Here is a 22648-nt window from a genome sequence, read left to right as displayed (position 1 = left end):
GAAGCCTTCTTCCTTTTACACACAGCCATCACCTCTGTGACTTTCTTGGTCCCATGAAAAATTCAGGTTAGTTTTCTATTTTGAGGACTAATGACTAGGAATGTTGATTTCATGTGCTCCTTAATTTTCTTTTCTGTGAAATATCATGGATTTCCAACATAGGGAATCAGGACAGAGACACCTCTGTGAGACAGTGGTCTGCCTATGATAGTTAATTAAAACGCCCATTCCAATGAAGAGATACATGCATCCACTTAGGTTTGTCTATGCTGACTCTGGTCAAAAAGAATCCCTGTCTCTGAGTTCTGATCTTCATTCATGGCATACAGCAGTAAGATGTTTAAATGAGAGCTGCATCAGGAAATAGGATAGTAGATGCCACGTGATCACTGTATGACCTTAGGTAAACCTCCTCATAATGATGGTAGGGAGGGGAGTAGAGGAAAGGAATTAAGAATTTCCTGGGTTCTGTCTGTGAGTGGAAAGCCATGTGTTAAACCTCTGCAGTCTCATTTAAAGACCCATCCAAGGTGAAGATCTTGGAAAGCATCCGCATTCTCTGTTTCTAACCTAGATGCTCTTGAACCCTGGTCCACATTTAGAGTTTCTCATTTCACCGTTGCATAAGCATTTCCCCACTGTGTAATTAAATGCAGATAAGTTCCCCTGTGAAGTGCCAGAGGGATGGCTTATGCTCTCCCAAAAAGATGGGCATAACACCTAGGGACATCTTCCTTCTTCTCTGGAAATTAGTTGGTGAGGTTCATTAGGGCTGGCTCCTGGTCTTTCCTGGAAAATAGAAGCTAGGTTCTAACAGATTATCATAATGCACCCCAGACTTCTAGAAACAGGTTCCAACTGTTTTGCTCTCATGGGAAACACTCCACAATGCTGCAGAGAAACAAAAACACTCTCGCAGTGGATCCCAGCCAATAAAAGTGCTGGAAATAGCTCAGGATAGCCGTCCCAGACAAGTGTCTGCAAACAGAGGCAGGTGGCACAGTCCCAAGTATCCATGTCCCCTGAGCTTTACCCAGGTGTATGCATCAAATGGTACATCCCTAGAACACGGCAAAAAACCTGGTGGTGTTTCTGAATGGATTCAGAGAGAATCCGCACATCCAGGACTGTGGAGTGGGGTACCTCTGGGTCCATGGGGTTCTACTCTTGCTCTTTTATTTATAGGTTACTTTGGGGAGAAATGTGGGAATTTTAAAATGGGTGGCAGTGTTTGAATGTCATGGCACCAAAAGAAAAGTTTACCGTGAAAACTTAGAGTTTATTTCAGAACTGAACTTGACTCCTTGCTACTGTAGGTGCATGAAATGGAATGGAATATATTCTGTCAAGTTTGGTTTTCTAAATTATCTTGCCAATATGATCACAGTAATTGTCCTGCTATTTTCTAATCGAGGGCTAAAGTCAAGATTGACAGTGGGATAGTGCAATCAAATACACATGTGAATTTTATATATTTTTAATCTTTTTATTATAGCCCTGAATGGAAAATGGAAATCCCTTTTTCTTTTTTATTTTTACTAATTAATTAATTTTTTCTAGCCTGATCAGTTTCTCCTCTCTTCCTAGTCCCTTCCCCCAACCTCCCTTCTTTCTCCCCACTATTATCTGCTCCTCCTCTTTCCTCTTCAGAAAAGGGCAGGCCTCCACTGTGTGTCAGCGAGCCATGGTAGATGAAGCTGCAGTAAGATTAGGCATCTCCTCTCCTATTAAGCCTGGACAAGGCAGCCCAGTAGGAGGAGAAAAAGAAATCTTTTTCTTCCTTTTCTATTTTAATATCTTATTAATTATTTGAGGATTACATACACGAATATAATGTAATTGGATCATATTCACCCCAGTCCCCCCCCCCAGACCTTTCAGACCCTTCTTGTATGGGGACTCCTGTGTGCATGTGCATGTGGGGAGACAAGATTGAGGCCAGCAGTCTTCCTCAGTCTTCCTCTTTATTCATCGAGAAGGGTCTCGCAGCTGAGCCCAGAGCTCATCCATATGGCTAGTCTGTCTAGCAGGCCAGCTTGTTCCAGGGATCCCATTGCTACCTTCCAAGGTGAGACTGGAATTGAAGGCAGTCTGCCATGCGGATCTAAACTCTGGCTCTCTTGCTTGGAAACAAATGCTCTAACCACTCCCTGAGCATCCCCAGCCCCTGGAAGGTTTTTAGCCCACATTTCTGCCATCCTATGTGCCATTCATGTCTTGGTTGACTTCCACATGAATTCTTCCTGTTCTCACCCGCAAGCTGTTCAGGGAAGAGGAATATTTCTAGAAACTCCTGTAACCATGACAGGGTCATATTATAGTGGCCTTCAGGCACTAGAATTTCTGGGCCAACCAGAAATGTCTAACTCTTTAAGTCTGGCTCCTAAGGGGCTAAATCACATTGCCTTGCCCAAGAGCAAACCGCAGATTGTCCCATAAGGCAGTCCTTAGACAGGAATGGTGTGAAAGTTTAGAGTCGATGGCTGTAACTTTTCATTAAGCCATCAGAATATCTTGAGATTTATATTAATACCATAGCCTTTTGGCATCATTTAAAAGAGAACAAGATAAATGGAAACCTCTGTGTTACTAATTCTGACAAAAATAAGGCGAGACTCCCATATGAAAACACAAGTCAGAAATCTGGGATCACTTCTGTTGAGAGATTTCAGCTGAATCATGACATGAAAATTCCTCATAGAATTCCATGGAGTACCTAAACGCTGTTATAGAGAAACCCAGAGAAGGCAGAAATCAATTGGAACATTGGACTCTAGGGATAGGAAAGTGAGCCTAAACTGATATTTATTCTGAGTTACTGTTCAGCATGAAACACCTAAAACAAATGAGGCCTTTTGCTGGCAGAGGGGGTGAAGGGAACAGTCGGAAGAAGACTGTGTTAGAAATGAGAAGAGATTCGTTCTCAGAAATGTCAGCTCCCTAGGGGGGTGCTGTTGAGGGGTGTCTGGCTTAGAACTGAAGGCCCTTCTCTACTCTTTTACATCAGTGTGACCTTGGGAAAATCCTCCAGTCTGTGAGCTTTAGTTTCTCACCTGTACAATCTTGTTTCATACAAGTGAAAAGGATTCTGGGTTCATCCTGAGTTGACCTACAGACCGGTGTGAGAAAACAAGAGCTTTGTTGTCCTAGCCCCTGCTGGAGTCATCTAGCCATACAGCAAGGCAGGGCCAGCTGGACAGGAATTCATGGCCCCTGCAGCTTGGCTACTCATGTCAGCTCTCCATGAAAGGGAGCATGGGTGTCTAGAGAAGTCTCTGGCGTTTCTCTGCAATGTGCCGGGTTGGTCCGGCATCAGCATCTGATGCTACAAAGCATTTTCTCAGGGAACAGTCCCATGGCACAATCCCATCTTGTAACACACCAAAGGACTTGGCAGCAAGAAGCAATTAGATGCCACACTGTCATAATCAGATATGGGGGTCACACAAATATAGCTGGAAAGAGATGAAATTGTCATTGTTGAATATGGAGAGACCTGTCAGCTGCCATCCCAGATTGACACCATGTTGGTTCTGGGTACAGGAATTTTGTTCAAGGGTGGGAATGAGCCTGAAGTAGATGAGTAGGTGATGGGGTGACTGTGACCCCAATAGTCAGGGGAGTCAGGCCTGATGTGAACCATCTGGACAATGCTTCAGTTAATGAACTCAAACCTGATGCTCACCATTGTTTCCATAACATTGTGAATTCTGGCTGGTGCTATGTGCTTGCCAGACCACTGATAGCCTTCCTGACATCCTGAAATGCAGCCACGAGTGATCAGCCACTGTCACCAAGTCAAATGGATCTTCCCACCATTTTCTGGCCCCAGAATTCAACGTGTGAGCTTCTTGCTTTAGGCAACAGGCTGTTATTTTTTGCAAGGTGACAGCTTCTGTCACCTCCAGCCTTAGGCCATTTGGAACAATAGATCTAACCAAGATGCCACATCTGCACTATATATGCAGGCAGGCAGTATGGTGACACTGTGTCATCTTAATGATGCAGGAAACTGTGGAAACTCCAGGCAGAGGCTCTGCCATGTGCAGAGTTCCTTTAACTTCCTGGGCAGCCAGCTAATAGAGCATAATTCTGCAGGCTAGGCAACTTTGTCCACAGACATGGAGGCCTGAGGTCAGGCCTGGGAAGCTCTTCGTCCTGACCTGTGGGTCTCTGTTTTCTCTTTTGTCCTCATATGGTGGACAGCAGGCAGCAAACTCTTTTGTCTCATTTGCAAAGGCACCACCCTCGTCATGCCCCCCGCGGTCGCCTTGTTGGTCAGGGTCTCTACTCGTGAACTGAAGGGAGATGCACGCCGCATTCAGACCATGGTGCCTTCACCGGAGCACAGAGCTGCGGAACACTGTAACTTCCCATAGTGTCCTGTGAACAGTGCAGCAGCATCCTGACTGCCCGTGCCACACTGCGCACTGCTCTGCACTCTTATACTCCGTTTAATCCTCTGTTCACCTGCCTGAAGCTTGCATCACCACCTACTCAAGGTTCAGAAACTGAGCTTCCATTAATCAATACAAGATGGCTTAGCAGCCGTGTGCTAAGTCCAGAGGCATGTGACACTCAGGCCAGGGTCATCGGAGCCTTCCTTTCTCCAGGTGAAATTAAGTGCATTTGATTTGGGAGGCAAGAACTACGTCAAGTGGGTGAAGGATTCAATGGCTCCAAGGCACTGAGAGGATGGGGACACTAAGAGGTGGGGACACTGAAGGATAGGGATGCTGAGAGGCTGGGACAGTGTGCCCTATACGCACACACTTACATTCAGCAGGGGACAATAGCTATGCTCTCAATGAAAAGACAAGAAGACACTTGGGAAGGAGCAGATCACGGATCCCAGGAAGATAGGAGGGAAAACAGCTTCAGTCCAGAGATGCAGGCGGCAGCATGTGTTGGAGCAGGATATGAGTCATAAAGAGATGGTAGTTTGGCCATGTGCTGGTGGGATGTCTGGAAGCAGACAGACGCCAAGACATGCATCCAGGAGAGGAAGGTGTCCTGAGGTTAATTGCTGAGAGAACCTGTTCAGAGCCATGCGGGGGCAACTGGGAATACTTTTCCCTCCTCTAAGATTGATTGCTCTCCAGAGCCAGCTGATCACACAACAGAGACCCTCCCGTGCCCATACAGCATGCCTTTCCTGCTCCTCCTGCCCTTCCCTCTTCCCCTGTAGTCTCTGTGGAAGCTGTCCAGCTCTGAAGAGACCACAGAGAAACATTCCAAGATAGAAAGCCAGGCTCATTCTCAGAAAGTCTCCATCCATCATCAGAGCAAACGTCAGGCTCTATTTGTCTTAGTGTTCAACTGGCTTCCTCGGGACTGGTATTAAGGACCTCCTTCTCCTGATATCTGCCAACCATGCAGGACCATCTCCAGCTGCCTCTGCTTGGTTCTGCAGTTCCAGGCCAGGCCCATCTGCTCCTGGGTCTATTCCAAGCCAAGGCTAGAAACTAGGTCCTTCCAGGACCAGGTCCTTGGCTTCTCAAACCTCCTCTTCTCTTGGAAGAGAAGTGTGGGGATGGCAAGGCTGTGTCCTGAATAAATCAGTCTGTCTCTGTGTCATTTTCCAAGAAACAGCCCGAATGATAGCCAGTGTGTTGTCTCTCCTGAGTTAGTCAGAGGCAATGCTAAATCAAGTTAGCTTAAATGCTTAAGTTCCAAAGAATCCCATGGACTCAGTTGCTGGTATTTTAACAGTATTATCTAATGATTCCCTTGAAGACTACTTATATAATTATGCTATTTCATTTTTTGACTGAAAATTTTTAGTGAGTATACAAAATAAGTTTCTTTCTGACATTTTATACATGTTTATAATTGTCTTTACTTATATCGACCCATTATTCTCCCACTCCCTAAATGATGCATATACCTAAATAGAGATTCATATATAAGAGAGAACATGGATATTTGAGTTTTCTTTCCTTTCTATTAGCCTCCCTTTACTCCTCACCTCAGGCTCTTCCTTCACCAAAGTAATCCCCATATTTTTTCTTTCTTTAGTTGAAGAATTTTATTTTATTTTATATATTTTACATATATTATATTACTTTTATGAGAATTTTTGCAATGTATTTTAATTATAATCACTCTCTTCCCCAACTCTTCCCAGATCCATAAACCATTCCCTACACAAGCAAATATGTATATTTTTAAAAAAATACATTAAGTACAATTTGTGCTGTTCATGTACTTTGGCTTGTGGGGTCTTCTGTTGGAGTAGGGTTGCTGTCACAGCTGCTGAATTCATGTGTGCAGCTACCCTGTTGCATCCAAAATACAGTTTCCTTTTAGCCATTCCCCGCCACTTGTTCTTACAGTCCTTCTGTCCCTTCTTCCACAATGGTCCCTGAGATTTGGGAGGAGGGGTTAATATAAATGACCCATTTAGAAATGAGCACCCAACAGTCTCTTATGCTGTGAACTTTGATCAGTCATGGGTCTCTGTGTCAGTCACCATCTATTAAAGAAGGAAGCTTCTCTGTTGATTGCTGAGAGGTCCGTTATTCTATGTGACCCATGGAAGGGTGTCCCATGGAAGGGTGTCCTGGGGTAGGGTGCCTTGGGAAAATGTATTCCCAGCAAGGGTGTCCCACGGAAGAGTAGCCCATGGAAAGGTAGCCCATGGTAGGTGCCCTGGGGGAGAGTATCCCCAGGAAGGGTGCTCTGGGGAAGGGCGTCCTGGGGCAGTAGCCCTGTGAAGCCAGGCAAGAGCTTGACTTGGTTCTGGTGCCCTCAGCTGCCATTCAGAATCTTGTTTCTGCACAGAGAAGTTTCCAAACTGTTCTAACTGCTGTAGGGGTGGGTTTGACTGTTGGAAGCTCACCATCACACACTTATTTTTCTGAATTTGGGAGGTACCAGGCAATGGAGGTTTGTGCCACTAGTGGTGACAGTGGCTCCATATGTGGCATTTTTAAGTATCAGCCTGTGTGACCAGCTACAGCCCAAGGACCCCTATTCAGCCAGCCTTGGAGGGCCTAGGAGTCATCTCACATGGACAGCCAACAGTTTCTAATGGTATTTCCACAGCATTATGTTGAAAAGTATGTGAGACTTTTCAGATCCCATATCTGGACATATCCGATGATTCCTTTCTGTCCTAGGGAATAAGGAATTATTATTTCTCTCGTCCAAAAACGTTCAGATTATCCAATGATGCTATACATGAAAGCATTAATTAGGTTCCACCTGGATCCAGATAAGTACACTAATTACCACGGCCTTTTTCTTATAGGTCCAAATCTCTAACAAAACAATCCCTGTTTGCCCCACTTTCCTCTCTGGCAAGTTCCTTTCATCAGTCCCACAGTGTCCGAGGTCAAGCCGAGACACCAGCTTTTCCTTTCGTGTTGTGTGCGCTGTGTTGATGCTCAGGCCTCAAATCTCCCTAAAATATCTTAAGCTGCGTTTGATTCTTAAAAAGCCAGTTTACACACAGAAGCCAGAAAGGTGTCCTCAGACATGCTAAAGCTGAGTAAAGACATTGGGTCATTAAAACAAAAACAAAACAGAACTTTTGGCTGGGCTGAGAGAGCTGAAATAAACAAGAGCAGTCTGGAGTTAGCTTGAGAAATAATCCTGACACATGCAGCTTCCAGATAACTTTAATTTGACTTCTTGACTTGTGGAATTTTTCCTTGTTACAGGTAGAAAGTATTCGAAAATGCACGATAAAAATAGCTGCTATTAAAACAGACTACAGTAACCTACCACTTTCTCCCTCCTCTTCTGACCCCCACCTTCCCCAACATTCCTTTTTAAATACTCCCTGTCTTGCTGTCTTCTTCTGGGCCTCATGCTCTTATTTCTCATTCTTCTCCCATTTCCTCCTTTCTTCTCTGTCCTGAGCTGCTGGCCCGTGCCACAGTCTGGCACTCAACAGGTCATTTGCAACATCAACATCTAGGCAAAGTGCTCCTGCCCTCTGACCTGCAGAGAGGCCCATCCCGTAAACGGCAGAATGAATAGTTTTGAGATCTCTAAGCTTCATGGCTTCTCTGGCCCAAGCCTATACTCTGAAACTGCTTTGTTGATGTCACTTTCGTGGCCATGGTTACAGCAGACAGAGAAAAGTTGAGTGTACATGGACACCATGGTGTTGATGCCGAGTAAGCTGGGAGCCATGTGGAGAAACAGCAGCAGCAGAGAGAGGAGAGAGAGGGAGAAGAGGAATGACTGATAGAAACAATGCCAACTCCTGGTGTGTTTCTGCACATCAAAAGCAGGCTCGTCCCCAAGTTCCCCTCAGGAAGAGTGTGCAGCCACCTTATCACCAGCGTGAGGCCAGCATCACTGGACTGTGGTCTTGCTCAGCGAGGTCTATCCTGCACCCAGTCGTTATCTGTGTTGAGTTTTTAGCACCAGGATCAGAGCCACCAATGAGGAAGATGAAGTCAATGTGTCAATAAGAGAGAAATAGGACCAGGTATCCTACAGGTTTCCAAGTGACTAGTAATAGACATGTGCCAGTTGCTAAATGTCATTAAGACTTATTCTTGTCATCTTGTGGTCATGTATTCCCAAATATGGAAATGCAATGGTCAGAAAGCCATTTTTCCACCCAAGATGGATGCACCATTGATTTTATAATTTGTTGCAACCTTCCACTTACAGTAAATGGTCTGTGATTCATAAAAGAAATTTATGTCCAAGCTTTTTACAAAGACTAAATATGAGGAAACACACATTCAGACAGTAGAATTTCACAGAGACATGAAGTGGGAGATCCTGCGCTTAGGTTTGTGTTGTTGACTTCCTTCCGGTCGTTTGCATCATTGACCTGTGAACATGTTGGACATTAAGGCTCTGATTCCACACTGGTCTAGTATTCCCCACACTACAGCCCGGGGAAAACTCCAACCTGTTCAGCATATAATTTTTTTAAAAAGTGACTCACTAGCTGATGTCTAACTCCAGAAGTTGCTGAGTCTGGCTGAAGAAATCCTCCACAAGTTTCCTTTGAGATTTAGGTGAAAAAGAAAGCAAGGGAGTATCTGTGGAGCTGGCATAGTCTGAGGCTGCTCCTAGGGCTTCATTGCCTGATGTTTCACCTGGTCACAGTATCCAGCCACACCCAGTACCAAGTACATGCCCACTGCACCATGTATCACCTGCTTGGGTAATGTGTTCCTTTTTATCTTCACTGATTCACTTGACTTGTAGGTTTTTCCCAGTCTGAGCTTTTATATTAATGGAATCAGTCATTTGTGAACATATTCCTTAGAACCCGATTATTTCACTTGAAGTTCTATTTGCTAGGCTCACCCAGCCTGTGAATGCAGCAGTGGGTGGTTCTTTGATTGCTGGTTTACTTTGAATACCTTGGAATAAGCCACTTTGTTAGGCAAACCAACAGTACTCTCCCCCAGATCTACCAAGATGTCATCATTCAAATCCCAGAACCAGGATTTGAAGGCTATCTGAAGAAGTTAGGTTGTATGATAGAGATTAAGGCTGCAGATGTAATTACACTGTAAGCCGCTACCTCAAATAAATGTTTTCATTTATAAGAGTTGCCATGGTCAGCCGGGCGGTGGTGGTGCACGCCTTTAATCCCAGCACTCGGGAGGCAGAGGCAGGTGGATCTCTGTGAGTTCGAGACCAGCCTGGTCTACAAGAGCTAGCTCCAGGACAGGCTCTAAAGCTGCAGAGAAACCCTGTCTCGAAAAACCAAAAAAAAAAAAAAAAAAAAAAAAAGAATTGCCATGGTCATGGTGTCTCTTCACAATAAAAACCCTAAGATACCTGCTGTAGGCAGTTACTCTTTCCATAAAAAAAATTTAGGTGATGTTTTAGCAACCTCAGACCCTCCTGAGTCCTGTTCTCCCTTCTGTCATGTGTATTACCATCTTGGACACTTCCCTGAGCAGAAGCAAAGTCCAATCCCATGGCTGGGAAAGCATGGCACACAGGGGATCCGGCTGCCTCTAGGACCTTTCTGACTTCGGGTACCAATTTACCAAGAAGAAAGTGCAATGATTCGCCTACAGTTGGTGGAGAAGGGATCTAAGCATATCCACAGCAACCAGCTGTTGGTCTGGCATCATCCAAGCAGCAGAAAGGCAGCCAGCATGTGGGGCATGCAATGAAAAGAGGACTCCTGGGACAAGAAGGGTACAAGGGGGGTGGGGGGAGGAGCCACATCTACTCCACAAGGCCATGCCTCCTAAGAGTGCCACTCCTTTTGGGGGCCATTTTCTTTCAAACCACCACAGCTGGACTACTGGTCTTTCTAAAGAATATTGCTTTTTAAACATTGGCTAATTAGTTAGTTGAATAGTCCAAGCCAAAAGCCAGGCATGGTGGTGTGCACCTTTAATCCTAGCATTTTGGAGGCAGAGGCAGATCTCTGTGAGTTCAAAGCCAACCTGATCAATATACTGAGTTCCAGGACAGTTAGGGCTATATAGAGAGACCCTGTCTCAAAAAGAAAAATAAAATAAAGTATAAAACAATTCTCAGCCAAGTGAGCAATTACATCTCTCACCAGGCTTCTCAGAGGAGGCTTGGTCGGTAGGTGCCGGAGTGTGGGCTTCACAAATGTTTCCCAGTATGGTTTCCACAGAGCATCTGCTGGCCTCTCCACCTATAGCTTTTTCAGCTTCTCTGTTCAATTTGCTGAAATCCAGTTAAATCAAATCAAGTCAAGTAGTGTGTTCATGTGCGTGCGTGCGTGTGTGTGTGTGTGTGTGTATGTGTGTGTGCCTGTGCACGTGCATGTGGCACGCATGTGTGTGTATGAGTATACAACCTACTGAGTCCATTTAGTTTTTCTCTTATGTGTCCAGGGTGGACAACCTGGGATTGGACGACCTGTGTGGGACCTTGTCCCCAGAGCTGACTGTCTCTCCCACTAGTAGCCACTGACTTACTGTAGCATTTTGCCTAGTTCAAGTGAAAATGTACAGAAGCCATTTCAGAAAGAACAGCTATAAAATTGTTCATTCTGAAGGGAAAGAATTCACTCCCTTGGGAATAAACAGAACCCTGGCATAGAAAGGCAGGGGACCTGGCTTGCTCTCAGCTTCGCTCTGACCCCTGCGGATCCCATCTCTCAGCCTCATCCTTCACTCTGCCATCCTAGAGGCCCCTTTTCTTTCCTCCTCAATCTGTAGATACAGTGGAAGCCAATGCCAGGCTCTCCCCACTCGCCTTCCCATCTCACGGAGGATTGTAGTATGTTAATGCCATGCTTCAGATTCCCTGGCAGATGAAGCCAGATAAGGCTTGTCCAGGACTGAGAAGGAAAGGAGCTGACTTGTGTAGTAAGATGGTGGGACCCACAGGCAGGAGGAGGGAGGTGGTTATTATTCTAGAGGTGATGTTCTCCTCCCTGCCTCCCTCCCTCTCTCTTTCTTGGCCTCCTCCTCTTCCTCTTTCTCTTGTCCCCTCTCTGACTTTTAGATGAGCTCTCACTCTGTAGCCCAAACTAACCTTGAACTTGTGGTTATCCTCCTGCTTCAGCTCCTCAAATGCTGGGATTATAAGTATTAACCACCATGCATAACTAACTAGAGGGTACTTTCTCAGGACAACGATTCCATCCTGGACCATGGTATCTGATGTTAGTCCCTCGTATAAATTTGACCTCAAATAATTTTAGCTCCTGTCCTCGAGTTGCTGGTGTTTCTTGCTTTTGAGCCTTAGCTCTTACTAACTTAAAAAGTTTTGAGAACCTGTGGGGACTTTTGACACTGAGAACTCACATACTGAACTTGTCAAAAATTCCCAGCACAGAAACTCATCTCACATTGACCTACGGGCCTTAATGTTTGAGGAGGAAACAGCCATTCACTGAGACATGGCTGCCAAACCTGACGGAGTAGCATGCACTGCTGGACTTTGCTACCGTCGACTTCCACACCCATGTTTTGAAAGGGAATATGTTGTCATGTAGATTTACTTCTGAGACTCTGTGGATGCAGGCTGTTGCTTGGCAGGGTCTAGGGCACAGTCTGTTGTCCTTAAAGCCTTGCATCAACATGGATCGATGCCAGGCTGAGCTCCAGAGGGAACAATAACTGTGGCTGGGGTTCATTCTTTTTCCTTCTTCTTCCTTTAATTGAAAATAGATTTTTTTCTCACATAATATCCTGATTATTGTTTTCCCTTCCTTTACTCCTCCCAGTTCCTCCTCACCTCTCTTCCTATCCAGATGCACACCCTTTCTGTCTCCCATTCCCACTGGAAAACAACCAGGTTTCTAAAGATTAATAATAAAATTTAATAAGATAAAACAAAAACCAACACATTGGAGTTGGGCAAGGCAAGAAGGCACAAACATCAGAGAGCCACTTGTTCATATACTCAGGAATCCCATAAAAACACTAAACCGGAAGTGCTAAATATCCACAAAGGACCTGGTGCAGACCTGGGCGGTCCCTGTGTATGCTGCTTCAGTCGCTGGGAGTGTGTATATATGTTGATCTTGTTGATTTAGAGGGCCTTGTTCTCTTGGTGTTCTCCATCCTCTCTGGCTCTTACACGCTGCCTTCTCCTCCATGGGGTTCCCTGAACCCTGAGGTGGGAGATTTGCTGGAGACATCCCATTTAGGGCTAAGTGTTCTAAAGTCTCTCACTCTCTGCATAGTGTCTGGCCATGGGTCTCTGTATTTGTTCCCTGCTACAGGAGGAAGCTTCTCTGATGACGGCTGGGCAAGGCATTGAGCTGCATCCCTTGATGGAGCCTGGGGTTGATTCTTAGGAGAACAGACAAGGCACAGCCAGCGGTAGCACTGCAGCCTGAACTAATTTGAGCTCTGGTTGAATATGTAGGGGGAAGAGACCTAAAGGTTAAGAACTATGTTAAGAACTATGGGAGTCCACAATTTTCCTGTTTCTATTTTTCTTTAGAAAGGTCAATAGAGTCACAACTCACTTCTGATCACAGCTTTGCTGGGCTTTAGACCAGGCTTAGGTGGGAGTGGGGGAGATTTGACTGGCTGAGGGTAGATAAGGTGCCTGGCTCTCACTCAATACTATAAAATCACATTGTATGAAACAGTCAAATTGAGAAGTTTCTAACTATATGTGAGAAAGAGTGAGTGGAGCCCAGACAACCCAGAAAGCCCCAGGAGAAAGCAGCATTGACTGTCCACTTAGCTTAGAGTCTCTTGGAAAGGAAGTCTCAACTGAGAGCTTGAAAAGATCAAATTGGCCCATGGGCATGTCTGTGTGAAAGTGTCTTTGTGGTTACCTGGTATAGGAGGGCTCAGTCCTCATTGTGCAGCTCCATTCCCCGAGCAGGTGGTCCCGAACTGTATAAGGAAGCTCACTGAACATGGACCCGAGCAAGCCCCAAGCAGTGCTCCTCCAGGGTTTCTGCTTCAAGATCTTGCTTGAGTTCCTGTCCTAACTTTCCTCAACGGGAGACTATGACGTGCAAGTGTAAGCCAAATAAACCCTTTCTTCCCTTAAATTGCACTTAGACAAAGTTTTTTTTTTCTCCACAGAAACAGAAAGCAAACTAGAGCAAGCACAGTAGAAGGCAGTGAATAGATGGGAGGAGGGTCCTTGAGAGCAATGCCTGATGGTCCTGGGAAGTACCTGCCCCTCTTATTTCCCTGAGATGAATTGCCAGTCTTCCAAAGTTGCACTAACTAACCTAAAGAAAGTCTGATTGATCAACAGAGGTTTTGCAGAGGGTAGGACCATGTTTTCACACACACACACACACACACACACACACACACACACACACACACACACACACCAATCTCCCTGAATTGGTTGTTCACTTGAAGTGTCTTAGACTTGTTCCCTGAATCTAGCCTTCACTGGTACTTCATGGTTACATCCGTCACACTCGCATCTACAAAGCCACACATTAGTACCTGTGAGACACACAGTGCTGGGAACGGGAGAGCCTGGATGGGAGGGGTTGCCTGCAGAATTGGGTCAGAATCAGCCCTACCGCAAGAGCTGCTGGCATATGCATCCCCTCTGCAAACGTTTACCATTATTAGTTGCCTATTCTTGGTTTGCTTTTTTTGTTGTAGTTTTGGTTTGGTTTGACTTATTTTTTTTCTCTTTGGGGGAGCACGGATCTTATACATCTCTATATAATTATAAAAAGTGCCTGATTAGGGAGTTGAAAGATAGTTTATTGAAAGGAAGAGGGTTGAATGTACTCACTACTCCCTGGTGAGAGGGCCATCTGGTTGACCCCTCTGCTTTCAGCAGCAAAAAATAAAACGTGGAACCACCCACTGTCCCATCGTGACCAACAAGTTATACCCATGCCATTAGCACAGCTTCCACTGTACACCTGCCACCTGCCATCTCCTGTATCTCAGCCCCCAAGACCTCAGGCTTCTGCTGCAGAGATGCCTTTGTTTTCTGGGAGTTCTTCTCCTTTCGCTTCTGCTGAGTGTTATCCTGCTTCCCCTTTAGCTTCCTGTTCATCATGTGAAGCAAGCGTGTTATATGTGTGTATCAGCATTCATAGCTGTCTGCAGCTCGATGAACACTGATCTCCAAGTGCTGTAAGCTGCCCCATCCTCCCTGCAAAATCAAAGCCTCAGCTTCCCGTGTTGGAACTTAAGTGCAGTAGGAAGCTCTTCCCTTTCTCCACGCACTTCTGAGTTCACTTATTGTTGTGCAAGAGATGTTCCTGTGTTATTTAGCAGTGATGGTGATGAATAGCAAAGCAATAGCTAAATCTCCTGCCGTTCTCTTAAGTTACAACCATGACTTGATATCATATTGTGGGTATGCCTAGGCCAGAAAAGGCACATGGCTAACCAAGTGTTGTCTGTCATGTTGGTTCGTGACCTTTTAATGAACATTCAGTTGTGGAGATGAATTTGAAATGAAGATGTATTTTATGCTTTATCTACTTAGAGACTCTGTCTACCCTACTTCATCTTGGCTTAGTTAACATCAGCTGAAATGAAGGACATTATAAAAGGCATTATTCTCAGGTCAATGATATGTAGAACTGCACTGAGGTCATATGTCTTTTGTTTCTGTAGAGATTTTTCTATGTAATTGACAATAATTATTACTATTTAACTGTTCTAGCAGTACTTATTAGTAGATATTAATAATGCACAATTTGTTTTTTAAGGAATCCCAGTGAGGATGATAAATTACATGACCACCCTAATCTGAAGGGAAATGAAGTTTAGTCTCCTTATGCCATATGCCTGTTGAATTCCAAGATTTGTTCATCTGTTCACCTCCTTTAGTGATATCTCCAGATATTCTTCCCACCCTGCACCCTTGCAAAAACATACATGTTGTATTTTACCATGAAGGGTGCTGAGAGAATCTGCTAGGTGAGACACCCAGGGGCGTGAGACCTGAGGAACACTGCAGGTCGCTTACAAAGCTGGAGACAGAATACAAGTCTCGTGATAAGTGGCCCACATTATGTGCTAACTAAATATTCAAGCTTGGTAGCTACTGGTCAAAGTTAGCAGTGTGGATATAAAGAAAAGACAGGAGAAGAGAAGACCTGGGGCTGGCCATGTTCATCGTGCTTGAATGAGATTCCATGGAGACTCCATGGGGCTTTGACAAAGGGAGCCTCCAGGCCAGCCTGTGCAGTAGTCTAGCTCATAGGGGTATTTTGTGAGAGTGGTATTTTCTAGACATGGCACCATGTCAGATTCCTTGTGGAGACAGTCTCCCCTGATATGAGGATGGACAGAGCAGGTCCTCAGGCTCTGCAGGCATCAGGGCTGGGGAGCAGCTCGTGGCAGTCTGACGTTGGCAGAGGTTTCTGCCGCTGCCCTGTGTCCTGAGTGAAATGGCAGCAGCTGCTGATTTGGCCTGTCCCCACTGTCGTGCTCACTGGGTTCTCTCTTCCTGTGGTTGTAGGAGCTGGTGGGGAGTAACCCTCCCCAGAGAAACTGGAAGGGGATCGCAATTGCCCTGCTCGTCATCCTGGTCATCTGCTCCCTGATCGTCACCTCGGTCATACTACTGACACCAGGTATGGATGCTTTCAGAATTCCGGTCACAGACATTTGAAAGGGGGCAGTCTTACTGTGGGATATTTCCTAAGTGGCTGTTGGCTGCATGGTTTATTCTTACCAGGTTCTAGTTTTGCTTATACCATTGTAGAAGGATATCGTTTGTTTTAAGTGAAAACAAATTCATTTCTGTGCTTTAAGTTTTTATATAGTTGTTGAGTAGATAAAAATGGCATAGATTAAAAATTTGCTGTTGTTTGTTCATCTTGAAATTAAAGGTAGTGGCATTAGAAATAATTTAATATAGCCCATGGTATTCCCAAGTGTTAGAGAAAGGATGAATTAAGAAAATGTTTAAACAACACATGATGATTGTGAGCCAAGGGCAAATTTCTTATTAGATAACACTGATGGATTTTAATACTGATGGACCCAGGGACAAAATTCTCTCGGACCAGACCAGAGTTCCTTGTAGCAAACTAACATGGTAACATGTAAAGACATGACAGGGGGCTGGATGGTGGCTCTGCTGCCGAGGTCACAGAGTACCAAGTTCAGCTCTCATTCCCCACATGAAGTGGCACACAACACCTTGTAACTCCAGCTCCAGGGGCTCTGATGCCCTATTCTGACCTCCATAGGTGTTTGTATTCAGATGCCCACACACACACATGCACACACATAAATAAATAAATAAATAAATAAATAAATAAATAAATAAATAAATGAATAAGCAAGCAAGCAAATAAATAAATAAATAAATAAATCTCAAAAAAAAATTTTACACACCATGACCAAGTGGGATTTATCCTAATTCGGGAGTATTAAGTCAACATACAAAACTCAGTGCAATGTACCTGTATTAACAGAACAACATGCAAACCCTCAGATCTTATAGACAATCAAAGCGTGTCAGTGCCACCAAGTGTGAGCAGAGTCGGCGGCCAATGTGTGTGATATCTGTTGTGTCCTTTTGTGTCCCAGTAATTGAGTACAGTCACCAGGCTAGGGAATAGGTGCCTTTCCCTGCCACACTATCTCACAGGCCCTCACTGTCTTAGTAGTATCTTTTTCTAAATTTTCTTTCATTTTCAATTGTGGTGTGTCTGTATTTCAATTGTGGTGTGTCTCTATGTCTGTGTGTAGGTATAGGTGCTTTCAAAGGCCAGAAGAGGCACTGGGAACTAAAGTCCAGGCCTCTGGGAGGGCATACAGACTCTCAACTACTGACACAATGTTCCATGGCCTTTGATATTATCTGTTAATACACAAAAGACTCTAAGTTTGACAAAAATATAAATCTCTTTGGTTATTTATATGTTAAGGGTCATGTGAAGGAAGCGTTTTTAGTCCACAGCTACAAAGATTTATTCCTGTTACCCTTCAAAGCATTTTAACAGTTTCAGTTTTTGTATTGAGATCCTTGATCCACACTGAGTAAGTTTTGTGTAGTGGATCTGACCTCATTTCTGGTGTGTGAATACGCAGTTGAAACAACATTGTTTGTCAACTGTTCCTTCCCCTTATGGCTCTTTGGGGTTAGTGCAGAACCCTCTGTTCAAATCCACTGATCCACATGTCTGCAGGTATGCCCATAGCATAGCTGTTTTAAAATTATGAGGTCTGCCTTCTAAATGCTTTCTCTTACTATTGCTTTGATCTCCTCATGTTGCTATAAGACTCGCAATAGGTGCTATGGTGGTGAGCTTCGCTACTTTCCTCTCGGTTCTCTTCTTGTTGTGGTAGACACCATGCAAAGCAAATAACAGAAGAAAGAGTTTATTGTGACTTCTACTTCTGGTTCCTGAGGGTCAGTGCCTATAATTTCAGGGCAGAGACAGTCGCCAGGTGGCTAGGGAAGGATGCTAAGAAGCACAGAGCAGAGAAAGCAAAGGAGGAATGACCAGAGTCTTTAAGGTCTCAAAGCCTACCCTTAGTGGCATTCTTCTTCCTCCTAAGCCCTCCCAAACAGAGCCAAGGACTGTGTGTTTAAACATATGATCCTATGGGGACATTATCATTTGAACCACCATGGTAAACTATGGTGTGCTGTGGAAGCTTGTTAAAGACAGACTCAGGGAGCAAAGGGGTCTTCCCTTGTCTCCTGAAGTTTTTCAAGCCTACATTCCCTGAGTCGAGAAGTCTCAGTTAGAAACAATGGGTGGTTATTTTTAAAAGATATGCTCCTTTCTGTGTGGAATGCCATTCTCCCCGCCCCCCCGCCACCAGTGTTGAAGAGGCTTCCATGGCAGTCCTGCAGGAGAGAGCCTCATCCCGTCCAAGAGACCTGGAACCAGGTGGAGGACATAAGGCATCACATCTACTTGTGTAGGACAGAACATTGAGGCTGGAATCTGGATGAGGGCTGTAGAAAGGACTGTGGACAGATTAGGGAATACAGACCCTCGTGAGTGCTGCAGCTGAGCAGGTGCAGCAGGGACAAGAGCAACTGCAGAGTCATAATGACTACGAAGGAACTGGGGCGCTCTCTGGATGCGGGGAACACGGGGCTGTCTTTGCTTTCTCTTAAGCAGAGCTGTGCTTGGTGACAAGTGACTTTCACAGCTTTGGTCCCATGATCATATCACACTTTCTCGAGATTTAGAATGGGGTAATGGTTTTCAGAGAGTCTCCTGCCTGATGTGAAGTGTTACCAAGTCCACCCCCCACCCCGGATCAAGGACTCTTGTGAGCGTTACTCAAGAGTGGATGTGGTGAATGGAGGCAGCTGGTGGCAACAGGGCCAGGGTACATGGGACAGTAAATAAACCCAGACCTGAAAAGTGGTTCCTGGAATCATCCTGACAGCTAACCCTGAGCTTTACCTCACTCCCATGGCATAGGAGCAACCGTAGAACAACACAGCCCCCTCTAACCCCAGCACAGAACACAGCCACAGCCCCCTCTAACCCCAGCTGAGAACACAGCCACTGCAAAGGTTCTGTCAGAAGGTGACACCAGTTGGCAGAGAAAAAGATGCCATAGAAAGAAGGAAACTGGGGCCTCGCGTGAGTCTCTGTATCCCAAGAAGACTTGGAAAGAGGATGTTTCCTTTCCTCTTCCATTGAAATAAGCACATGGTTGAGCCTCGTCTAGCCCTCTGGTTCTGGAGACATCCATGGTGGTGTCTGCTTCTGAAGGCTGTGCTGCTGAGGAACTGTGTCCAGGACTTGAGAGGACCAGGCAGGCTGAACGCTGAGCACAGAAGCCATGCTGTAGGGCCCTCCGGGCATTCCATTTCTGTGTTCCCAGAGCAAAGAAGAAGCTTTTGTTTTGACACGGAAAATTGTGCCAGGTGTCCAGCCTGTACTGCTCTGAAGTGTCCCCAGATCCCCTTGGATACAGAATATCCTCACGGGAGCCCAAGAGCTAAGCTTGCCCTCCTTCTAACATTAATAATCCCATTGGGAGCTGCAACCGCTGTGCTAACACTGAGCAAATGCAGAACGTATAAATATGTGGGTTCCCCTTTGAGTTAGAAGCAAGGAGGCAATGGGTCCCAAGTGTTGCTATCATTAAAATAAAATAAAACCAGAGAGCAGGGTGGGGCTGAGCTCAGAGGGAAGAGGGCTACAGTGCAGAGTCCTCAAAAGAGCAGCCATACCTTGTGGTTACATGCGAGCAGCTCTGGGCACAACCCCATCGCATTGCCCTGACGCCACCCAAGGATTGCCTTTGTTTTGATTGACTCAAGAAAACTTTCAAAGCGAATGTTTTCCAAGAACTCACAGATTCTGACATTGTGTTCTGGAAACTCGGCGTCTAGAACATGCTTACTCCACTCTCGATTCTGTACTCATTTGCTTTGTCTGAGACCATTTTGCAGTGCTCAAAAGAAACCCAGCTCAAACTCCACAAGCAGGATCTGGTGGAAGGGTGTGCTCTGGGGCAGTGGGGTTTTGGGGAGCTTGTTGGCAATTACGAGAGGCAAGGTACTTTGCTCTGTGGTGCAGGCTGGTAGTCACCAATTACTCACTATCTATGTCTCTCGGAAGGGTTTTGAAGAGAACATGACCTTTCTGGTTGTCATGCATTTCTCCCTTGTTGGGCCATGCTCTTTTCTAAATTTCTCTTCTGAATAATAGATTTAAAGTTACCCTTTTAATTTTCTGCTATTAACTACCGTAACTGTCTGTCTCTAATAGGTCACACTGTTGCCTGGTGTGTACCATTCATGGCATCTGCAATTCCTGCATTCTGATGAGACTGACTGCAGTGATCTGCACTGTAAGGGGTCTGGAGATAGGATAGGGTCTTAGTTGCATTAGAATGTTTCAGATTTTGTTTTAAATGGACATCTGACCAGAGCTGGGCAGTCAGAAGCAGTAAGCATACTCCAAAGAAGTATCATGAGAAAGCCACTGACTTTGAGGATCACTCTGAAGACTAGCTTCAAGGCCAGGTCACACTCAGAGGTAAAGATCAACTAGTATTTGGTAGTAGAAACATAATGTATAGATTACTTGTGCTGGGATGCCACCACAGTTCAAATAAATGCATTGCCTGTGACCAATTGTCTTAGCTGAGCTGTTACATTCTTGTTTATCTCTGCCATTGAGAAAAGATTACACTCATTGGAGATAGGAGGAAGCCCTGGAGGTCACCCTGAACTGTCACTAGCATGCATGCTGTTCTGAGACAGCTTGGCTTGGAAGATAGGGGCCACAGTGAGAGGTCAATCAGAGGGAAAGGCTGATGAAGGGAGGCTGTGGTAACAGAAAGGGAGGGACATGGACACCAGGCTTGAGCGCTGAGATTGGACTCTGATTCCTCCCACTGTCCATACAGAGGTCTCCATCACAACCAATTTCAGAATCTGATAAGTACTTTATGTCATCCTATTCCCGGGGATGTTTATGAATATCGGTAGACCACCTGCTAGCTTGGACTAGCAGGCCATTCTTCAGGAACAGGTTATTGATGGGAAGAACCTGCAGATCACAAAAAAAGGAAGATAGTAAATTTGGTGTTAGGGGGTCTTGCACAAAGTATGCCTTATGCCAAGCAAGTTTGTTACAAAGTACAGCATCTTATACACAGTTTTTAGAGGAAAAATGTGAGAGTCAGTAGGAAAGTATCGTACAATAGGCAAAGTCAGCAGGAGGCTAATCAAGCAATGCTGCACAAAGGGAGCACAGCGTAGCTCAAGAGTGCTGTGGGTGGGGCACACAGAGGCCTTGGGACTGATAGCCACAGCCCTTTAAGGGGATGAGTTTGTTTCTCAGAGGCCAATGCTGCACCTCTCCCAAGGCCCTGACTCAGGCTAAGCATATTCCCAGTTTTACAGATGGAACTGTCTTCCTTCTCCATATATCAGGGCCTCGGGGACAGCCTTGGATCAGCCCATCCCCCAACAATCTGCCGTTGTGAATATCCATTAACAAAAATATGTACACATGGAGTACCAGAACGAGTACTAATGTTGTCTAGTTTGAAGGTGTCTGTAGTGCTCCACATAGCAAGCCCTTGTCTAATTTGGTGGTGCAGGTCAGCCCCAGCCAGCTCGTCTCCACCCAGCTCTACCGCCATCCTCAGCTCATTGGCTGAGGGGCTAGAGCAGCCTCATGTGTTATGGGAGCCACACAGGGAGCTGAGGAGCGACACCCACTTTCTCCATCACTGAAGAAGCTGTGTCCCTGGGACTAGCCAGGAGATGAATCATTTGATGAACCTCTGTCTCATAGAAATCATGGCTGTGGCAGCTTCTGAGAAACTAGGCCTATGGAGTGAGAGGCAGTGGCTTCCTGGAAGGCAATCCTCCGTGTCCACCACACCAGGAAGATCCCTAGACTTGAACGACCCAGCATCTGTAGTCTGCAAACCTTGAACCTGAACAGTGCATTCAAATGACTCTTGCAGTTGAAGCAGACCTGAAGGAGTTGTGTCGGAAGGATTGGTTTATGCAGCACTAACCTTAAAGTGAGTTGCAGACTGGCAGACTAAGCAGTGGGTCCTTGGGAGCATCCTTGTGTCTCTCTCTTGACTTCTCCTCGTTAACTCTAAAAGAAATGTCTAGTGTAGCTTGCTTATTTATGGAACCCTTGCCCTAAATGCCCATTTTCCTTAAAGATGACAATACATCCTTATTATTCATGTGTGTGCATTAAGGCCACCAGCCAAGGCAAGCACAACAGTGTGTTTATTTGTAAAGTATATTTTTCAGGCCTTGCTCCTTTATACTCCAGTTTTAAAGATGCATAACCCATAGGAAGGCATAAATCTTACTGTGGTCCTCCCTGTTTGCTCTGGAGCCTGTCACCAAGAGAGCATATTAGAACATTATAAACTAGTGCAACACACATCCAGAACGATGCGCTGCAGGACACTGCCTGATATCTTGGGTGATGGCTTAGTGAGCAGCCTGGAAGGACAGACACCAAGGCAAGCGTCCTAAACCAGTTCAGTACCAGTTCAGTGTCGGAAACATAGAGATTTTTATGTAATGAAATTGAAGAGAAATGTATCACAGTGAGCCAGGCAGGTCAGGGACCAGAGGATGCTCCAGGCTGAAGTAGGCACTGACTTCTTCAGACGCAGAGCTCCTTACTGCCTTAGACCCCACTGGACCCAGCAGCTGTGGAATCCGCAGGAATCAAAAGTGCACTTGTACTTTCCCACATCATCGAGTCATAGCCCACAAGCCCTGGGCCTCTCTGAAGGAACCTTGTGGTTAAAAAAAATCACCAGAGTTTGTTAGCTCATCGTGTATAGAA

At 45.4% G+C, this 22648-nt stretch overlaps 1 protein-coding gene across 3 annotated transcripts in view; it reads left to right on the top strand.

The window, feature by feature from the left end:
- Dpp6 (dipeptidyl peptidase like 6) overlaps positions 1-22648 on the top strand; it is a 655432-nt gene that overhangs the window by 300154 nt on the left and 332630 nt on the right. For all 3 annotated transcript variants that reach the window (XM_038318722.1, XM_038318721.1, XM_038318723.1), the window contains exon 2: positions 15841-15955. In XM_038318722.1, coding sequence (XP_038174650.1) covers positions 15841-15955 — 115 coding nt within the window. The remainder of the gene's footprint in view (positions 1-15840; positions 15956-22648) is intronic.

Source organism: Arvicola amphibius, chromosome 2, assembly GCF_903992535.2.
Source record: "Arvicola amphibius chromosome 2, mArvAmp1.2, whole genome shotgun sequence".
NCBI lineage: Eukaryota > Metazoa > Chordata > Mammalia > Rodentia > Cricetidae > Arvicola > Arvicola amphibius.
This window is presented reverse-complemented; position numbering and strand designations above follow the sequence as displayed.